The sequence below is a fragment of the Melopsittacus undulatus genome, chromosome 7 (genome assembly GCF_012275295.1).
Source record: "Melopsittacus undulatus isolate bMelUnd1 chromosome 7, bMelUnd1.mat.Z, whole genome shotgun sequence".
Lineage (NCBI taxonomy): Eukaryota > Metazoa > Chordata > Aves > Psittaciformes > Psittaculidae > Melopsittacus > Melopsittacus undulatus.
The window spans coordinates 1,817,201-1,838,330 of record NC_047533.1 but is presented as its reverse complement, the minus strand read 5'-3'; the positions used below and the strand labels follow the sequence as shown (position 1 = coordinate 1,838,330).

At 53.8% G+C, this 21,130-nt stretch overlaps 2 protein-coding genes across 2 annotated transcripts; one reads left to right on the top strand and one right to left on the bottom strand.

Moving 5' to 3' along the window:
* Positions 1-3,887: 3,887 nt before the first annotated feature.
* Positions 3,888-16,886, bottom strand: CCT7 (chaperonin containing TCP1 subunit 7). The gene is made up of 12 exons (XM_034064837.1): positions 16,798-16,886; positions 14,633-14,786; positions 13,937-14,043; positions 13,471-13,596; positions 12,816-12,868; positions 11,480-11,651; positions 9,521-9,685; positions 8,275-8,463; positions 7,599-7,696; positions 6,913-7,045; positions 5,619-5,825; positions 3,888-4,510 (listed from the first exon to the last, which is right to left on the bottom strand). Exons 1-12 carry the CDS (start codon positions 16,801-16,803, stop codon positions 4,286-4,288), a joined length of 1,635 nt encoding a protein of 544 aa, XP_033920728.1. The 5' UTR covers positions 16,804-16,886; the 3' UTR covers positions 3,888-4,285.
* Positions 16,887-17,210: 324 nt separating this feature from the next.
* Positions 17,211-21,071, top strand: PRADC1 (protease associated domain containing 1). The gene is made up of 5 exons (XM_034064794.1): positions 17,211-17,292; positions 18,348-18,448; positions 19,063-19,172; positions 19,495-19,662; positions 20,513-21,071. Exons 1-5 carry the CDS (start codon positions 17,238-17,240, stop codon positions 20,631-20,633), a joined length of 555 nt encoding a protein of 184 aa, XP_033920685.1. The 5' UTR covers positions 17,211-17,237; the 3' UTR covers positions 20,634-21,071.
* Positions 21,072-21,130: the final 59 nt, after the last annotated feature.

Sequence of the window (21,130 nt, the reverse complement as noted above, 5' to 3'; positions counted from 1 at the left end):
TCTGGAGCCAGGCTGAGAGAGCTGGGCTGGGGCAGCCTGGACAAGAGAAGGCTCCTCAAGGGGAGAACCCAGAGCAGCTCCAGTGCCTAAAGGGGCTGCAGGAAAGCTGGAGAGGGGCTTGGGACAAGGGCCTGTAGGGACAGGCCAAGGGGAATGGCTTGAACCTGCCCAAGAGAGGGGAGACTGAGCTGAGCTCTGAGGCAGAAGCTGTTCCCTGGGAGGGTGCTGAGGTGCTGGCACAGGGTGCCCAGAGAAGCTGTGGCTGCCCCATCCCTGGCAGTGCTCAAGGCCAGGTTGGACACAGGGGCTTGGAGCAGCTGCTCCAGTGGAAGGGGTCCCTGCCCATGGCAGGGGTTGGAGCTGGAGGAGCTTTAAGGTCCCTTCTAACACAAACCACTCCATGACTGTTTCCTGGGCTCAGATGGGTCACTTCCTCCTCCTCCTCCTCAGCTGGGATGAAGGAACCCTGCACAGTGACACAGGCTTGGTGGTAACCAGAGCCCTGCACCTCTCCTGGTAGCTCCTCATTAGCCATGTTGTTAATGGCAACGAGTTCATTAAGAGCTCCCTGTTTCCTCCACTGAAAGGTCAGATTGATCCTTTCCCTGCTGTTCTCCCTCCCCCATTCCTAGGGGATGTTTTGGCAATGCTGCCCATGGATTCCCCACATCCATCGTGGGGTTTCAACTCCATTTCCCCTGGATATGATGGAGAAATTACCAAATCCCCTGGGAATGCCTTGAAATCAGGGTGCTGGTAGGGAAGGGACGGCAGCAGCATGAACTCAACCCCATACGAGACCCTAGAGAAGCCCCGCAGTGCCTCTGCAATGACAATCCCAGAGAGAGCCAGGGCACAGCCACCCAACATGGGCTGAGCATCAGTGGTGAGAAGCTTTAGTTGAGGATCATGGTGATGGCCCCATCTGAAGGAGGTTGGATGGATGGAGCTGATGGATCCTGCCAACCCCGATTCCCACAGGATCAGTTTAATGGAATTTTAGTACTTTTCCGGTGAGTTTGCCCCAGATTTCCCTATTTGTGGCATAAGCTTCACTCAAATTTGGGTACTGGGATCTCAAGAGGAACACCACCAGCAAAACCAGCTTGGAGGTCACATTTATCCCAAATCCCTATTTTTCTCAGTGGGGTGTTGTGTTTTGCCCCCAGGAGCTGAGGATGCTCCAGGGACCAGCTGCCTCCATCCCTTTATGGGAGCAGTGGTGGAAGGTCGTGAAGGAAAGAGGAATTCTCACACTGGCTCTGCCCAATGAGGTTTTAAACCTCTTTATCAAGCAAAGGAAGCAGGAAAAACAACCCATTTCTTGCCATGAGGCATGATCCCAGCTGGCCCTCAAGGAACATCCATGCACAGTGTGCTTGGATCCTCCAGAAGGCTCTAAATGGGGTTAAACCAGACCAAAACCCCCATGGGAAGTGTTGATAAAGGCTCTGGAAGTGGTTGGTGGATGTGTTCTGGTGGCTCCTATAGGAGAACCCACCTCAGGACTTGGTTCCTCATTGAAGCTGTGGCTGCCCCATCCCTGGCAGTGCTCAAGGCCAGGTTGGACACGGGCTTGGAGCAGCTGCTCCAGTGGAAGGGGTCCCTGCCCATGGCAGGGCTTGGAGCTGGAGGAGCTTTAAGGTCCTTCCAACCCAACCCATGCTTTGGTTTCCTGATTTTGGGTTGAAAACCTGCAGGTTGGGATGAAATAAAAGCATCTGGGAGGAGTAAAAAGGACTTGGGAATTGGTGCCAAATCACAAAATGCTTTAAAATACTAAAATCCAAGAGAAAAAGAACATGGAATGGAGAGATTTTAGCAACTGGAGATAGTTGGTTGCAACCAAAGCATCACGAGTGGTACTGATGCTTGACATTCCCCACCATGGGAGGCAAAGTAACCTCTGTGGTGGGTGGAACGATCCCTTCTGCCCATGGAGAAGCTGCTGCACATCCTCCCTGGGATGACAGAGGGAAAACTGGGATTGTTTGATCCAGCCTCAGGATCGAGCCCCGTGGAGGGGTGGGATGAGGCAGTTGGGGCCGGGGCCAAATGGGTGCAATGGTGTGGGATGGCTTTTGGCTTCTCTTGCTTTGAGATAATCAGAGGATGGAGAGAAATATATATATATATGTGATATATATATATATAAAATCCAGGAATCACAATCATATCCCTAAAGCACCTCACGGCAGCGGCTGCTCCGGTGGTTTTCCAGCATTCCCAAAGGCAGCAGCTGCCTCCTGAGTTGGTATTTTTTTAACTCTATCCAAATGGAGGTCTATTTTAAGTCTTTTTTGCAGCCATGTGCCAGTGTCTGGAGAACCAAACGTCCCTTTTCCCCATCCCCTGCTCCTGCTAAACCGGGTCCTGGCTGCTAAATCCACTGGGAAGAGCGGTGGGGACAGGGGGTGTGGGGACAAGGGACAAGGAGGTGGTGGTGGTGGTGGCAGGAGACCGTGTCCTTAGCACTTTGGTTGGTACTATCACCTGTAGATGCACTTTGATGTTGTTGCTTTGACATTTGCCGAGTGTAAACCATGTGTATTTAAAGAATTCCAGGAAATCCCAAGAATTAACCCTCTTCCCAAGGTGTGTAAAGAGCTATTTTATGATTCGGTGTTGAATAAAGACTCTGGAGATTGAGGTGGGGCTTTCAGTCTGCTCTGCATGTGGAAGATGCTGTCAGAGAGCCTGGAGGCAGCAGTGGGCAAAGGGAGGGCTCTGAAAGGAATGAGATGGATTCAGCTCCCATCCCAATGACCCTCAGCAATGGAGGGGGCTGATCTTGGACCACTGCAGAGGGAATAGGTGAGTTTGAACACTTTCATGCCAGTTCTCTGCTGGAGAAGCCTTAAATGTGTATTTCTGAACAGAGCTGAGTTAAAAACAAAGAAAACGGGGACTGATTTTTGGTGGAGGAGAGCCCCGACAGCTGAAGGATTCCCAGTTCCCTGGTTATTGACCATCCTGGATGGGCTGGAGAGGTGGGACCATGCAAACCTCATGGAGTTCAACAAGGCCAAGTGCAAGGGTGGGAGCATTCCCAAGCACAAACACAGGCTGAGGGATGCATGGATGGAGCAGCCCTGAGGAGCAGCTCCCCATGACCCAGCGTCAGTGAGTGCTGGAGCCCAGAACCCCCCCGTGTGCTGGGCTGCACCCCCAGAGCGTGAGCAGCAGCTCAGGGAGGGGATCCTGCCCCTCTGCTGTGCTCTGGGGACCCCCCTCCCCATTAACCCAGAAGCTGGGGCTGCACTGGCTCTTCAGTACAAAGCCTCACGTGCTGCTGAACGTGTTTCAGCAGAGAGGAAGAGCCACAACTGGCACATGAAGGGCCATGCCCCATGCCCCCCATGTCTGCACATGGCAGAGCTTTATGAACATTCCATGGTGTAACAGACCATCAACTTCCCTGATTAAATGAGATCTTAAAGGGCTGGGATGGAACAGATACCACACTTCTGCCACTCTATTACCACTTTCAACCTATCAGACTCAAGCATCTCCCTATTCCCCAAAGGGATTTCCTGTGGGAGATGGTCCCAGTGCCAGGATGCAGCCTTGAAGTACCATCAGCCCCACACAGCCCCTCAGTGGGGCAGAGACAGACACAGCTACTGCTCTGAGCCTCCTTCTAGGAAGGAAAAGATGAGATTTAAATGGACAGTTAAGTAAAAGCAAGCAGAAACATCACTGAGCAATAGGTGGGAGCTCCATGAGAGCCCCTGCAAGAAAGTAAATGTATGGGAAACACAGGGAAGCAGATCCTGCTTCCCAGCACAGAACCTGCTTTTGGACAGGGCAAAAACCAGTCTGAGAGGTCCACCTTTAACTCACCCTGCAGGGGGAAGCATGCAGCAGAGAACAGAGAGAGCCCCAAATGTGCCACTGAAACAAAGTCACCTCTTTATTCTGAGCCTGGATTCCAACTCTCCAGCAGGACAACAGAAAGGAAGTAAAAGGAGTATAAATACAAACCAGCCCCACAGTGGCTGCACAACCTGCCTGGGCCCAAAGGGCTCCACTCAACGCAGCTTCCATGTGGAATGGTGAGGCAAAGCCTAAGGACATCAGTGCTGTGCAGAATGTTGGGGCTGAGCATCTCCCAGGGAGGCTGTGGTACCCAGGCCAAGACCTGACTCTAATGCAACAAGGTCAGTGTTTGCCTGAAGCCCTCACAGCGCCCACATGGTGCAGGGCCTCTTAATTCACCTTGAAATCCTAATTCCTTCTCACTTTGCATGATGGAGGAGAGCTCCAGCCCCGTGGGGAGCAGGTCTCAGTGGTTGTGGGCTTTACCTCGACCCCTGCCCCGGGCACCGGGTGCAGCATCCACAGTGGAGCGAGGGTTCTTGATGGTTTCATCCACGGAGATGATGAGGCAGGCGGCCTCGGAGGCGGCTGTCAGCGCATTGATGCGCACGATGGCTGGTTCCCATACACAGGCCTCGAAGTTGTCAGCAATGTCCTCGTTGTTGACGTCCACACCGTACCAGGTGCCCCCCTGAGGGACACAGAGGGGACAGGGTGTTTGTTAGAGGGCTGGGAAGGTCGGATGGGGCTTGGAGCAGCTGCTCCAGTGGAAGGTGGCCCTGCTTGTGGCACAGGGATGGAACTGGAGGAGCTTTAAGGTCCTTTCCAACACAAACCAGTCTGGGACTTCAAGCCATGCACTTGGAAGCAAAGACAAGCAGGGAGAGGCAGAGACTGGACCCTGCTGTGTGAAGGAAGAATCTTGGCATCAACCAGGTTGGAAAGGACCTTTAAGGTCATCGAGTCCAACCCTCACCCCAGCACTGCCAAGGCCACCATTAACCCATAGCACTGAGGGCCTTGTGTGCCTGGTTTAAGAACACTTCCAGGGACAGTGAGTCCAGCACTGCCCTGGGCAGCCTGTTCCAAGAAGAACATTTAAGGGAAAAACCCAAAAAGCCTTTGTTGTCAGCAAAGCTTCATAAAAGAGGTGTGCTCCATCTCAGGGAGAAGCTGTAGAAGCCTTCAGGACTGGCTTCCACACCACCTACAGCCCCAGTTTTGCAGCCCAAGATAGAGCTGGCTCCTTCCAGGGCATCCCTCTATTCCCACAATCATCAGTGGGATGAAACGTGGCAGGAATGACTCCTCAAAGCAGCAGCTACTATTGAGAGAAGCCAAGCAGCAAACTGCTGCCTGAATGAGCAAGGGTTTGCACACACAAGGTCCAAAATGATGGGAGGAAACCAGGACCTTCCATCCCCAGCTCCTCTGAAGAACACCTGTCCAACTCCTATATTCCATGGCACGAGGGTTGGAACTGGATGATCGTAAGGTCCTTTCAACCCATGGAATCTGATTCTGTGAATGACTTTCACGTTGAATCTAGAAGCTCCCCCTTGACAAATGATGTATCTTTACGAAGCAACTCAAACCTCCCATCACCCAACAGTTATGATCAAAGAGAAAACACACCAGTTCCTTCTATAGAAACCTGCACCAAGTGATGTGAAAGAGGACACAAACCTCACATGGGCTGAATTCCATCAGATCCATCAGGAGAAAGAAGAAAAGGAGGAAAGAAGCCACACACATCCCACTGGTTCTCCCCAACTGGAGGCTGAGAGGTGGGCACCTACCTGTGCATGCTTGGCTCGGAGCTTGTTGAGGATGTTGGTGGCATCAAAGCCAGCATTGTCACAGAGCTGGCGGGGAATGATCTCCAGGGCTTTAGCATAAGCACCTATGAGCAGCTGCTGCTTGCCTGGAATGGTCCTGGAATAGTCCCGGAGGTATTTGGAAAGCTCCATCTCTATGGCACCACCACCAGCAACAACTGAGTCATTCTGGAAGGCAAGGGGAAACTCTTGTTACTGTGTATTGAGTTTGGGTGGAAGGAGTTGGCAGAGGGGGCTCCAGGGGTGGATTCTGTGAGAAGGTGCTGGAAGCCTCCCCCATGTCTGAAGCCAACTGGCTCCAAGCTGGACCCACTGCTGGGCAGCGATGAACCCATCAGTGATGGTGGCAGCACCTCTGGGATGAGGGATTTAAGAAGGGGAAAAGAAACCTGCACAAGAGAAACTTCAGCCAGAGGGAGGAGTGAGAACATGAGAGGAGCAGCCCTGCAGACCCCAAGGTCAGTGCAGAGGGAGGCAGGAGGTGCTCCAGGCACCTCTGCTCTGCTGCGCAGACCACGCAGGCCCTGCAGCCTGTGGTGCAGCCCATGGTGAGGCAGGATGTGCCCCATAGCCTATGAAGGTCCATGGTGGAACAGAATCCACCTTCAGCACACGGAGGGCCCCACAATGGAGCAGGCAGATGCCTGAAGGAGGCTGTGACCACAGACCAGTTTGGAACTATGCAGAGCCTAAAACACCCCCCCGTTAGGCAGCATCTGGCACACAGGACCAGCACCTGCACAAGCAGAGCAAGCATGCACCACATGCCTCAGACTCCCCTCATGGTGCTCCCAGCCCATCTTTACAGCCAGGGGACAGGGACCCTGCAGACTGGTTACTCAGAGAGGGAGGGAACATGTGGCTTTAACAGGCTCTGACAAGCACACATCAATCCTGCTACTCACACCTATTGCAGATCTATCTGACACAGCACGGAGCTCATGCTCCCTTTAGGATGGAGACAGTCTCCAGAGCACACCCCACAGCAGGCACACGTTACAGCTGTACTGAAGAGCAGGGGTGCCTGAAAAGCAGCTGGGAAGCTGCAGAGACAACACTGCCTTGGCCAAGGAGCAGCACTTGAGCTCCTCAATCAGACATTGCCTGTCTGTGCCCTCCATCAGCTGAGAGCTCCTGATCTTCCCACAAAGCCCTCAGCCAAATGCTGCTGTGTGATGTCTATGAGTTAGAGCTGTGCAAGGTCACCACAACCCCGATGTCACACCAACAGGGAGGTGTCTCCTCTGGTCCTTACCTTGATGGCTCTCCTGACTATCATGATGGCATCGTGCAGGGACCGTTCTGTCTCCTCCATGAACTGCTCCGCACCCCCCCGCAGGATTATTGTGCAGGTCTTTGCCTTGGGGCAGCCTGTGAAGATGTTGTACCTGCAAGAGCACAGTGGAAGGAGGGTTACAAAGAGGGACATGGAGCTGCTGGAGAGAGGCCAGAGGAGGCCATGGAGCTGCTGCGAGGGCTGGAGCAGCTCTGCTCTGGAGCCAGGCTGAGAGAGCTGGGCTGGGGCAGCCTGGACAAGAGAAGGCTCCTCAAGGGGAGACCCCAGAGCAGCTCCAGTGCCTAAAGGGGCTGCAGGAAAGCTGGAGAGGGGCTTGGGACAAGGGCCTGTAGGGACAGGCCAAGGGGAATGGCTTGAACCTGCCCAAGAGAGGGGAGACTGAGCTGAGCTCTTAGGCAGAAGCTGTTCCCTGGGAGGGTGCTGAGGCGCTGGCACAGGGTGCCCAGAGAAGCTGTGGCTGCCCCATCCCTGGCAGTGCTCAAGGCCAGGTTGGACACAGGGGCTTGGAGCAGCTGCTCCAGTGGAAGGGGTCCCTGCCCGTGGCAGGGGTTGGAGCTGCAGGAGCTTTAAGCTCCCTTCCAACCCAAACCAGGCTGGGATTCTATGCTTACACAGCACTACATCCTCACAACTGCTGTATCTACCTCTCTCCTCCAATCTGAGTCTCCTCAAAAAGTTCACATCGACCAAGGACATCATCTGACAGCGCATTGACACTTGTCTGAATGGAACCACCACAGGCCTGCAGGGAGAGGAAAGAAGCCCAACATGACCAACACTGAGAAACAAGACACACGTGCGCAGCAAGCTCCACTCTTCAGACACAGCCTTTCACTGCTGTGACAACCACCCCACACGGCCAGCATCAGAGAAAACCCCTTTGAGTTCCCCTCCCACCTCATGCATCTCTGCAGGCACCAAGAGCAGAAACAATCCCTGACAGCAAAACAAGACTGTGCTGCTTCCAAGTGCTGACTCACAGGTTCTGGAGTCCAGCAGCTACAAGGAGAAAGCTAAAACCCATTCATGATGGAATAGGGAAGGACATGGGAAAACAAACCTCTGCTGATGGAATGTACAGACCTTAATAGAGAACAACAGCAGAGAAACCAAAAGGCAGTGCAGATGCATTGAGGGTGTGTAAGGAACAGCTTTGTCAGTATATGGCAACTTCACATCATAACCACAGTGGCAAAAATGATGTGATTTTAACTTTAAATCCTTCTGTGCTCAGCTACCAACTGCTGCCCTGTCTGGGAGTGACCAGCCTGGCACTGTTAATGCTAAATCAAACCTTCATTGTGACAGAAGGGATCTCACCATCATTGTTCGCTTGAGGTCTTCTTCTGGGACACGGCCAGCACAGAACATGTCTCTGTCTGCAAAGTACTGAGTGGCCACATCTCCAATAGGAAGCTTGGACAGGACAACTTTGGCTCCTGACTTGTGGATTCTGTCTAGTTTGTCATACAAGATGTTCCACTCAGCATCCACAATGGCCTGGTAATCCTGGGAGGAGAAAGGAAGAAGTGTTCATGTTACAGAGGGCTGCAAACACCATCCTGCAGTGTAGCAAGGACAGAGCTCTTCTCCAAGGAAGGCAGCAGTGGTGCTGCTCCATTCAGCCCCAAACAGCTGCTTCCTAAGACCTACGGATTTTAAGGCACTTTATTTATGCCAAAGAGCCACAACTCTTAAAATGCTTCCAGAAGCAGAATGGAGTTGATAAAGGGGATGGATGAGCTGGTACAGAGGCAGTGAAGGCTCAAGAGAAAGCACAAGGAGGAGGAAGGGGTTATAGTGATGTCTGAGAGGTGCTCACACAACTGTGCAGGGATGCTGGGGTGCAGAGACTTACAGTATCCCAGAGGGAAAACACTGATCCCAAGAAACCTACTTTACCAGGCTGTTTGGGATTCAGCGGCCTGTTGTGCTCTGCTTGCTAGTGCAACACAGCCACAAACAGCTGGATATGTCACCCAAGGACACAGCAACACCAGAACAGCCAAGTACAGAAAACACCATTGCATCCATCACAGCAGAAAGGGGGCTTTAGCAAACAATTACTAAGACCACAGTGGGGCCAAGCCCCCATAAGCAAAGCACCCAGAGGCCTTTAGTACCACAGATACACAGGAACCAAATGCATACAGCTTCCCAAGAAGAGAATGGCCATGGCTCATAAAGGGATTTTAAGATGGATGAAAAACTACTGTCCAATTGTTTGCTTAAATATGGAGAGGCTCTTTGGGATTCACAGCACTGGAAAGGCACTATTAGGCATAAAGAGGTCATGGCAAAGCTGATGGCACATCATGGGATAGCTAAGGCACCGTGAGTGAACAGAAACATGCCCTTAAATCTGTCATTCAGAGTCTGCCATTCCCTTCTCCCACATGAGGCATCTGGAACTAGATGATCTTTAAGGTCCCTTCCAACCCAAAGCATTCTATGACCCCCATCTATCCTCAGAGAAGATAAGGATGTGCAGAAGGGAATGCCATTTCTCCCACGGGCTCCCAAGCAGGCAGCAGGCATAAGGAAGCAGGAGAGCTTCAGCTCTTACCTCCACAGTGTTCACTCTGATTTCAGCATTGTCCTTCTCAGCTTTGAGCTCCAGCTCCACGTTCAACAAGGCGATTTTGGGACACTGATACTTCTTGGGCTGCATTTCAAAGCCAGCATAGCAGAATGTCTTCTTAAAGGCCACTCCAGCCACCAGCTGAGAGTCCTTCAAGACAGGGATCTGTGTTAGGCTCAGCCCCACCAAGGTTCTCTCCACAGTGTTCCTAACTCCCACAGGAGACTCCCTGCTTTGAGTCCTCATTTCCAAAGTGTTCACCAAGTGCTGTCTCTTTGGAGTAACCCACTTTTAGGGAAAACAAGCAGTGAGTATCTTCTCCCTGTTCACAAAGCAGCTTTTATCACTCCCTTCCTACCCGCAAGACACCACAATAAAAGATGCTACACACAAGCTGAAGATCAAGGGATGGAGCATCTGTTCTCCCTCTGATGTCTTTCCCATTTCTCCCTTTGAAGATGGATACTTCCCATCCACAGCCACACACTCGAGGGTTTGTTTTCCCCTGCTTTGGTTTTCCATGCTCCATTACCACTTCCAGGATAGTTCTGCAGTAGGATTTGCCCTGCCCAACACTGCCCCCTGATGTGAACTGCTTCACTTCATGGCTGGGAGAGAAACCAGCATCTGAATCTTCTACTCCGTGAGTATCTAACTACATGCTGCAGAGGTGACTGTACCCAGGCACTGAAGGCCAGAGGATCCCTGTCCCTCCTAAGCCAGGACAAGCACAGCCTCTCTTCTGACAGGGAGAGATGCTCCAGGATCTCTCACAAACCAACCTTGAGAAGTAACCTGCTAAATGACCTGCCCCATCCTCATACAAGTGTCAGAGTCTGAGAGCAGAACCCAAAGGCCAAACAATCTGGAGTAAGGAGGACTGCTTTAATCCAGCACAGGAGACACCACCCTCCCCAGGGGACCAAGAACAGACACCACACAAGCAGATGCTGAGATGTTCCTAACTCACCACACCAGTTGTCTGGGGGTGATTATAATGCCTGTTCTCAATGAAAATGCTCCTGCAGAGTGTTTACAGTGACAGAACAACTCAGTGACTGGAGGGCTTTATTCTTCAGCAGAAGGGTCCCAAGTGACCCAACCTACAGGACACAGGCAGGGACACACCAACTGTCCACAGCCCAGGAACCAGCCCTGCCACATACACAGACACAGCCCCATACACAACAGGTATTCCAGCACTGTGGTATGAACCCCAGTGCCCTCCTGCCCATCACTGGATCAGCTCCTTCACCAGGTTTCCTTTCTGTGTTTCCCAAACCAGTGCTCATGCCCACAACCAGGACTCATAGGAGGCCATGGAGATGCTGCGAGGGCTGGAGCAGCCTGGACAAGAGAAGGCTCCTCAAGGGGAGAGCCCAGAGCAGCTCCTGTGCCTAAAGGGGCTGCAGGAAAGATGGAGAGGGGCTTGGGACAAGGGCCTGGAGGGACAGGCCAAGGGCAATGGCTTGAACCTGCCCAAGAGACGGGAGACTGAGCTGAGCTCTGAGACAGAAGCTCTTCCCTGGGAGGGTGCTGAGGCGCTGGCACAGGGTGCCCAGAGAAGCTGTTGCTGCTCCATCCCTGGCAGTGCTCAAGGCCAGGTTGGACACAGGGGCTTGGAGCAGCTGCTCCAGTGGAAGGGGTCCCTGCCCATGGCAGGGGCTGGGACTGGAGAAGCTTAAGGTCCCTTCCAACCCAGTAACAACATCTGCTGCAGAGGACAGAGAGGTCAGAAGGTGTTTGGCTCAACAGAACAAATTCTCTACCTGCAGCAAAGAAATAAAGCCCTACTCACTAAGCTTTATCCTCACATCAACAGCTTTGCTTTGCTCTGGTAACTCCCAGACAGACATTATGAAGCCAGGCTGCATTCCTGCTACAGTCAAAGAAGCTGTGATCCCTGGCTGCCACCCCTTTAGGACCAGATCTAAGAGCACTTACTTCCAAAGCACCTCCTTGCACCTTCTTTATTCCAATCATTTTGAGCTGTAACAAGTCATCCAACATCATGACAGCATCTACAACCATCTTGGAGAAGATCTCCTTGCTTTGGGAGATGAGCTTAGAGCTCAGGGCTGTGGCTGCACACTTCTCCAGGAGGCTTCTCTGCTCACTGCAAGAAAGGAAGGAGACAGGTCTTGTTCACTTGCTGGTTCTTTCTGCAGGCTCCCAAACCTGCAGGTATGGCACAAATCCACTCTAACAGAGGCAAACATCAGCTCCCTTCTAGGGACAAGAGAAAACAAGGCACACACAGGAAGCCCACACTATCAAAGTATGATTCTCCCTAGTAGAACCAAGCACTGGACTAGCACTGATCAGGTCAGCTGGCTTTCAGACACCACAGGTCTGAGCCAAACAGGGCCCAGCATCCCCTCCCTCATCCAAAGGCAGTGGGAAGTGTATGAAACCCTCTAAAGGTGGCACATTCTCTGAAGTATTTTGTTCAGGTTACGTGGAGGCACTGGAGAGGGTCCAGAGAAGGGCCACAAAGATGACCCAAGGACTGGGAAGTGTGTTAGGAAAGGCTGAGATAGCTGGGACTGTTCAGCCTGGAGAAGGCTCAGGGAGACCTTGTCACCATGTGCAAGTACTTAAAGGCCGGCTACAAAGATGGAGACTCCCTTTGTACAAGAAGCCCCATGGAAAGACATAAGGTCACGGGCACAAGTTACTGCTGGGGAGATTCCAACTGGATACAAGAGGCAAAATGCTTCCCAAAGAGAATAACCATTGGAACAATCTGCCCAGGGAAGTGTTGATTCCCCAACATTGGCCACTGTTAGGATTGGGCTGCACAGGGTGCTGGGACATCCAGTCTGGGTCATGCTTTGCCTGGGAAGGTTAGACCGGATGATCCTGGTGGTCCCTTCCAACCTGGGAATCTGTGATTCCAGGAACTCAGGTAATGTATTCCGTAACAGAGTGGATGATACAAGGGACACCAGAGAAATAAGGAACCAACAGCTAAAAGTGATCTGATACTCAGTCCCAGACTGCAGCGAGAGCTGCAAGTCACCACCACTGCAACAAAGAAATGAGGCCACCTATTTCGGTCCCCAGCTTCCTCCATGTGCAGTGAAGACACTGGCCTACATACACCACTGCAGCCCAAGTGAGAGCAGGGCATCTCCTCAGAGGAGCAGGAAACTCCCAAGCACTCCGGAATAACCCTTGTGTGAGGCTGTTTATCCTGCCCTTGGTGGAACTCAAACACCTTCACAGCATCTGACTGAAGCTCAGCTCCACAACCAGGTCATCTCCAAGGGAAACTTACTCTTTATCTTCCTTCTTCACTGAAACAGCAATGTCTTTGATCTTGTTTACAGCCTGTCAAAACACAAGGCAAAAGCTGGATTAATGATTCATGCTCATACCTGATCCCATCTCTGACTCCTCTCTTTGTGTTTTAAGGTGTCTTTTATTCCTTACTTCAACATCACTGAAGTTTTGGGCATTTAGGCTATTCCAGCATAGTAAGAAACACATCAAAGGAAGTTTAAGAGGATTGGGAAGAGGCTCAGAGCTGCTCCACTGTCTTCAGCAGAGATGGGGAACCAAACAGAGGGAGTTCACCTACATAAAAGACTCAGCTTGGTGGGACTGATGGGCTTCATGAGACAGAAGGTTTACTAAGGAGTAGTAGACATCAGGCAAATGGGAACCAGATTTTACCATGTATTCATTCTTCCTTGGGAGAAAACACAAAAGAAGCAGCAGTGCTCCAAAGGCAGTGACTGGCAGTACCAGCTCACTGACACCAGAAAAGGCAGCTGATGCTTGAATTAAAACATTACAAGATCACTAATGTGCCTCCTCACACCCATTCATGAATGAATTTTGCCTCAAGGTGTGTTGGTTTTGCTCTCTGGCCCAGAATTCCTGTCTGGAAGAGCCCATGATAACCCTGGGCAGATGCAGCTCTGCCTCACCAGCTGTGTGGCTGTGCGGAAGGCACGGATGATGATCTGAGGATGGAGACCTTCCTCTGCATAGGGCTTCACTTGCTTCAGGAACTCAGCAGCCAGCAGAGTCACAGACGTGGTCCCATCACCAACCTGCATGGAGATGAAATGTTGTGTCACCCTCACACTGCAGAGCTGCTGTGACAGAGCTTCAAAACCATGCAAGAGGTTCAAGGGCAAAGCAGATTTCATAGAACCCCAGCCTGGTTTGGGTTGGAAGAGGCCTTAATGCTCATCCAGTTCCAACCGCCTGCCATGGGCAGGGACACAGACTTGAAAGCTATCACAGAAGAGAAGGCATGAGTACAGAAACCAGAAAAACCACCAGCATTCCATGTGCAATTCCCAGCAGTTAAAAGCCCACAGAAGCCCCTCCAGGCACAAGCTGCTGCTGCAGGTTGTGCTCCTGAGCACAGGCAGGTTCTCCTCCTACCTCAGCATCCTGAGATTTGGCGATATCCACCAAGGTTTTCGCAGCCGGATGGACAACATCGAGGAGCTTCAGGATGGTGGCCCCATCGTTTGAGATGGTGGCTTTGCCTAGGGTTGATGTAGGAAAGGATGGCAAGATTAGAGTGCTGTGAGTAAAGTCTTTCAAGAGTGGGGGGAAGCCTCTTCCCTAACTCACACCTAAAACAGCAAAACTCAACCAAGCAACATCCACTGACCTCACACTCAGCTGTAAGCGCTGAGTAGCTTCAGTTATTAGGAGCCTCATTTAAAGAATAAATAGAAATTATAAGATAGCTGAAGACATGGTTCAATGCACACTGTTTCTCCTTTCTGGCATGGACTTTCTCATATCCAGTCCCATTAACATTGGATCTACCCAACCTCACAACAAAACTCACAGCTGCCTTAACTCAGGCCAGTAGAGAGCAAACAAGCAGTTCCTCAGGCAAGCCTAATAATTGTCTTCTCTTCAACAGCACTGGCCAGAGTCAAGGTGTTAAACTGAGCACTGATACAAACTGAGCACTGAGACAAACCAAACCTCTATCATAAGATTTAAGCTTAGTCTGGAGTGAGGCAGTTGCAGTCTGAAACCAGCAAATACTGATTTTAATTGTTACAAAGATCTGTGTAAATATGGACATGATTTCCAGTGACTTGGACACCCAGTGCTTACCCCGATCATCCACGATAAGCTTGTCCATGCCACGAGGTCCCAGCGTGGTGCGCACGGCCTCGGCGATAACCTGGCAGGCATTGATGTTACTGACGAGCTGAGGGATGCCCTGCGAGGTGTCTGTGCCCTCCTTCAACAGGATAACCGGGGTTGGCTGGAGAGAGAACACACACCAGGGTCAATACTGCAGTGCCAGGAGCCTGTGGATAACCTAGAGCTAAGTCCTTGTACAGCCCAGCAGGCTGCTGTCATGACCAAACCCTACAGCATCCAAACCCCAGACCAAACCCTACAGCATCCTTAAATACTCCCCTACCTTCACACAATCCAAATGCTTTCCATCATTCCCAGTGTAATGGGAATTCATAGAATCACAGGAGTGTTTGTGCTGAAAGGGACCTTAGAGCTAATCCAGTTCCAACTCCTGCCATGGGCAGGGACCCCTTCCACTGGAGCAGCTGCTCCAAGCCCCTGTGTCCAACCTGGCCTTGAGCACTGCCAGGGATGGGGCAGCCACAGCTTCTCTGGGCACCCTGTGCCAGCGCCTCAGCACCCTCCCAGGGAACAGCTTCTGCCTAAGAGCTCAGCTCAGTCTCCCCTCTCTTGGGCAGTTTCAAGCCATTCCCCTTGGCCTGTACCTCCAGGCCCTTGTCCCAAGCCCCTCTCCAGCTTTCCTGCAGCCCCTTTAGGCACTGGAGCTGCTCTCAGGTCTCCCCAGAGCACAGCAGAGGGGCAGGATCCTCTCCCTGAGCTGCTGCTCACGCTCTGGGGGTGCAGCCCAGCACACGGGGGGGTTCTGGGCTCAAGCACTCACTGAAGCTGGGTCATGGGGAGCTGCTCCTCACCCAGCACCCCCAAGTGCTGCTCCTCAGCGCTGCTCTCAACCCATCCAGCTGTCTCCCTCTGGGATCATACCATAACTGCCCCCAAAGTAAGAAGTCTTCCCCAGCACATGAGGAACTGCAAAGTTCTGATTGTGATCTGACTGGATAAGACAGCACACACAGTAACCACTGAGCAGGGACCTGCACCACTGCTGCAAATAGATCAGTGGTTTATTATTCATCAATGACTTATAGACCAGTGATTTATTACACAGCGATCAGTGATTGTATCACAGTACCAACAAGAAGCTAAACAGAACAGACACAGCAGCCTTCTGCCCCTCACATCTCAAATCAAGAAGAGTCCGAGCTGCCCCAAGCACAGCAACTGCTGGAGGATGTGTGGGTGACTGAGCTGAGCTCTTAGGCAGAAGCTGTTCCCTGGGAGGGTGCTGAGGCGCTGGCACAGGGTGCCCAGAGAAGCTGTGGCTGCCCCATCCCTGGCAGTGCTCAAGGCCAGGTTGGACACAGGGGCTTGGAGCAGCTGCTCCAGTGGAAGGGGTCCCTGCCCGTGGCCATGGAACTGGATGGGATTTAAGGTCCCTTCCATCCCAAACCACTTTCTGAGTCTATGAAGCGATGCCACCGGCCCGACAAGGAGCTGTGCTGCAGACAGAGGACCCCAAGGGCGGCTGCAGACCAGGGTTTCCCAGCGCTCAGCACCAGCCCCTTACAGAGCTCAAACCAAACGTGCCTCAGAGGCAGAGCTCAAAGCAAGCCGAGGTTTGTGAGACACCCGGCTCCCAACAGGCACCCGCGGGCACAGAACCGCACTACGGCTGCTGCACTGACGAGCATGAGGCTGCGGGGCTGGTGTACGAGTACAGGAGGGGTGTGAGGATCACGGTCGGGATTCCTAAAAGCAGGAATTGTTTGTGAAACTGACCGGAAGGAGTTGTTCCTCACCCCCCAAAGCGCGGATTTAACGGAACAGAACCCCTTTATCCAGGAGAAGAAGAAGGAATCCAAGGGATTCCTCATCCTGCCTGCTCCTGAGCAACACAACGGGGCCCAGCGCTATGGGGGCTCCGCAGCCACAGCCCCGGCAGCTCCGCGGCCCCGGTGCACGACCCCGGCTCCAGCCCGCTCCGCTCCCCCCCAGCCCATCCCAGGCCCCTGACCCAGGCCGGCTTCCTCCATCATCCCCATCCCGGCCCGGGGCCGCCATCAACCCCGTCAAACACGGTCCCCGGAGGGTGTCGGGGGCGGCGGAGGCGGCCATCGGGCAGCGGAGGGGCCGATGGCAGCGGATGGAGGCGGATGGGGACGGATGGCACTCACCATCATGGCGGCGGCGCTCCTCACTGCGGCTCCCCCCGGCCCGGACAGCCTCCACCCCACAATGCACCGCGCCCGCCCAGAAGCTTCCCCGCGCCGGGCGGGGGAGCGCGTTGCTAGGCGACCGCTGCCGGCTGTGCTCTATGGTCGGGGCGCTAGAGCGCCCCCCTGTGGGGCGCCGCTCGCTCCCTGGGGGCCATAGAGAGCAGGGGTGTGGGGTCGGGCCGGAGGATGGATCACTATTTGGCAGGGGGGGAATCGATCATGCAGTGTTGGTGGATAGAGCGTTATTTGGCAGGGGACACCGCTCTGACAGCGACCGAGGGCAGAGGCTTCCGCCGGGTCCCTCAGGAGATTGACAGCAGCATCAGCCAATGAGAAGGCGCGGAGCTGGGGCTCCACCAATGGGCGCGGCGCGGGGGCGGGCGGTGCCGGGGGCAGCCATGCTGCGCCGGTCGCTGTGGCTCTGTCTCTGCCTCTGCTGCTGCCCGGGCTGTGGTGAGTGCGAGCGGTGCGACCGGACCCGGTACCCTCCGACCGGACCCGGTACCCCCCGACCGGTCCCAGTACCCCCCGACCGGATCCGACACCCCCCGACCGGTCCCGGCACCTCCCGACTGGTCCCTCCGCTCCCTGACCGGACCCGGTACCCCCCGACCGGTCCCGGTACCCCCCGACCGGCCCCGGTACCCCCCGACCGACCCCGGTACCCCCCAGCTGTCCTTGCCCCCTCTCCCGTGGCTCCTTTCCCCTCGGTGCATCCCGGCCCCATTGCATTTCCCCCCCTGCATCCCAATCCGGGTGTGTTTCCACTCGGTGCACCCCGGCCCCATTGCACGTCGCTACCCAGCACCTCGTTGTGGGTGCATTTCCCCATCCTGCACCCCAATTCAGGTGCAGTTCTTCTGTATGCACCCCGCTCCGGGTGCATTTCCCATCACTCACTGTAATTCCATTGCATTTCCCCATCCCACGCCCCGATGCGGGTCCATTTCCCATCACTGCCTCCCAACTCCATTGCGTTTCCCCTTCCCCTCCATGCACCCCAACCTCATTCCATTGCCCCATCCAGCACCCCAGTCCAGCTGCATTTATCCTTCTGCATCCCGGCTCCATTGTATTTCTCCTCCTTCATTCAATCCGGATGGATTTCCCCTCAGTGCATCCCAATCCTGGTGCATTTCCTCATCCTTCACCCCAATGTGGGTGCATTTTGCCTCCCAGCACCGCGATCCAGGTGCGTGTCCCCTTGCTGCACCCTTACCCATTGTACTTTATGTCTGTGGACCATGATCCTGGTACATTTCCCATCACTGCATCCCAGCACCATTACATTTTCCCATCTCACACCCCAGTCTGTTTGCATATACCCCTGGTGTACTCTGGCCCCATTGCATTTCCCCATCCTGCATCCCAATCTGTGTGCATTTCCCCTCACTGCACCCTGACCCCATTGTATTTCCCCTCCATGCACCCCAATCCAGGTGCATTTCCTCCTGTTTCTTTCAGGAATGTCCCCTTTTGTTCTCTCACCTCTCTCTGTGCCCACCCAGGTTTACGCCTCCATGAGTATCTGTATTTCCAAGTGCTGAGCCCTGGGGACATCCGTTACATCTTCACTGCCACTCCAGCCAAGGACTTTGGTGGTGTGTTTGTAAGTATTCAGTATCCCAGAATCCCAGCCTGGTTTGGGTTGGAAGGGACCTTAAATCCCATTCAGTTCCAACCCCTGCCACGGGCAGGGACCCCTTCCACTGGAGCAGCTGCTCCAAGCCCCTGTGTCCAACCTGGCCTTGAGCACTGCCAGGGATGGGGCAGCCACAGCTTCTCTGGGCACCCTGTGCCAGCGCCTCAGCACCCTCCCAGGGAACAGCTTCTGCCTCAGAGCTCAGCTCAGTCTCCCCTCTCTTGGGCAGGTTCAAGCCATTCCCCTTGGCCTGTCCCTACAGGCCCTTGTCCCAAGCCCCTCTCCAGCTTTCCTGCAGCCCCTTTAGGCACTGGAGCTGCTCTGGGCTCTCCCCTTCAGGAGCCTTCTCTTGTCCAGGCTGCCCCAGCCCAGCTCTCTCAGCCTGGCTCCAGAGCAGAGCTGCTCCAGCCCTCGCAGCAGCTCCATGGCCTCCTCTGGCCTCTCCCCAGCAGCTCCACATCCCTCCTATGTTGGGATAGGTCCCCCCAGAATCCCAGCGCACCCAGGGATGAGCAGGCTGTGGGACAGCAGGAAGCAGCCCCGATCCCTCCTCACTCACCTTTCCTGTCTCCCCCTTGGAGAACACAAGGTACGACCAGATCCACCTGGTCCCGGCGGATCCCCCCGAAGCCTGTGGAGAGCTGAATAATGGTGTCTTCATCCAGGACCAGATCGCTTTGGTGGAGAGGGGGTATGTTTGCTGTGGGGGACACTGGGGCAGGAGGGGGGCTGCAGAGGGTGACAGTTACACATCCACATTTCGCCATCCCCTCCATCTTCAAAATAGCCTGTGATAAGGTGGAAAAATCCCAATTGGATTGGATTGGATTGGATTCTAAGGAGAAGATGGCAGAGTGCATGTGGCTTGTGCCTAAAATCACCCTCAAAGCAGAGCAGGGTTTGCAGGAGGCACAGGGCCAGGGGGAGATAATCCCTCCTTTGGGAATCTCCAGGCACATTCTGGCTCTCAGAGCTGCATGTGGCCACCAGAGGTTTGTGCTTGTGTGCCCCAGGGGTTGCTCATTCCTGTCCAAGACACGGGTGATCCAGGAGCACGGCGGGCGGGCGGTCATCATCGCGGATAACGCCTATGAGAATGACAGCTTCTACATCGAGATGATCCAGGACAGCACCAGGCGCACGGCCGACATCCCAGCGCTCTTCCTGCTGGGCAGGGATGGGTACGTGCCTTTGCCAACCGGTATCCCACCTTCCGAAGTGGGGAATAGCTTGTGGGAAGGGCCTTGCCCACAGAGAACAGGGAGATGCTGGTGATCAGGAACCAACCTGGGTTTTGGGACCAGGGTTTTAGTGGATTCCATCAGTTGGGATCGTTCTGCCTGGAGCAGAGAAGGCTCCAGGGAGACCTTAGAGCAGTCCCAGTGCCTGTAAGGGCAAACAGCTCAGGAACATCTGTCACCTCTTTATGGTAGAATCCTGGAATCCCAGGTTGGAAGGGACCTCAAGGATCATCTGGTTCAACCTTTCCAGGCAAAGCATGACCCAGACTGAATGGTCCAGCACCCTGTGCAGCCCAGTCTTAACAGTGTCCAATACTGGGGAATCCACCACTTCCCTGTGGAGATTATTCCAGTGGTTGGCTGATTTCACTGGGAAAACATTTCCTCTTGGATCCAGTTGGAATCTCCCCAGCAGTAACTTGCACCCATCACCCCTTGTCTTTTCCATGCAACTCCTTGTCCAAAGGGAGTCTCCGTGTTCTTTGTAGCCACCCTTTAAATACTGGACATGGTGACAAGGTCTCCCTGAGCCTTCTTCTCTTCAGGCTGAACAGTCTCAGCTCTCTCAGCCTTTCCTCACACACTTCCCAGTCCTTGGATCATCTTTGTGGCCCTTCTCTGGACCCTCTCCAGCCCATCCACAGCTTTTTGTCCAGCGGGCACCAAAACTGAACCCAGTATCCCAGGTGTAGCCTGACCAGCACTGAGCAGAGTGGGACAATGACACCTTTATCCCTGCGGTGATGTCCCTGTTGATGTGACCCTATTGGTGTCTTCTTTACCCTCCCAGGTACATGATCAGACGCTCTCTGGAGCAACATGGACTTCCCTGGGCTGTCATCTCCATTCCTGTCAATGTCACCAGCATCCCCACGTACGAGATGATGCAGCCCCCTTGGACCTTCTGGTAGCTGCAGAGGCTGTGGCAGATCAAGGACTTCTTGATGGATCTCAGGAGCTTGTCCCATTGATGGGGTTTGAGGAAAGGCTCCTGATGTACTCCAGAGATCCCAGCATGCTCCAGATTCCCCCAGTGGATTCAGCAGAGGGGAGATGGTTCTGCTGCGAAGGGCAAGCACCAGCACCTGCAGTGGGGGCCCTGAACCCAGCACTGAGCACCCTTTGTAGTGACTTTGGGGTGGGAGGATGTGGCCCAGAGCAGGGCAGCACCTCCCTGAGACTCTTTTAACACTCCCTAAGATACCACCAGTGTTTTGTGCTGCTGATTGAGAGAGTGGATGCGGTCTGGCAGGGATGGGAGAGTGAGATGGGTTTGGTCTGTTCTAGCAGATGCCCTTATCTGTGTGTTTTGTGTGAGCTGATGAAATCCGAACAAGTTTTAAAGGGAAGTCTCTGCTTTTCTTCAGGAGGTTGGGAATTAAGGGATAAATCTGATCCCGTCATGTTT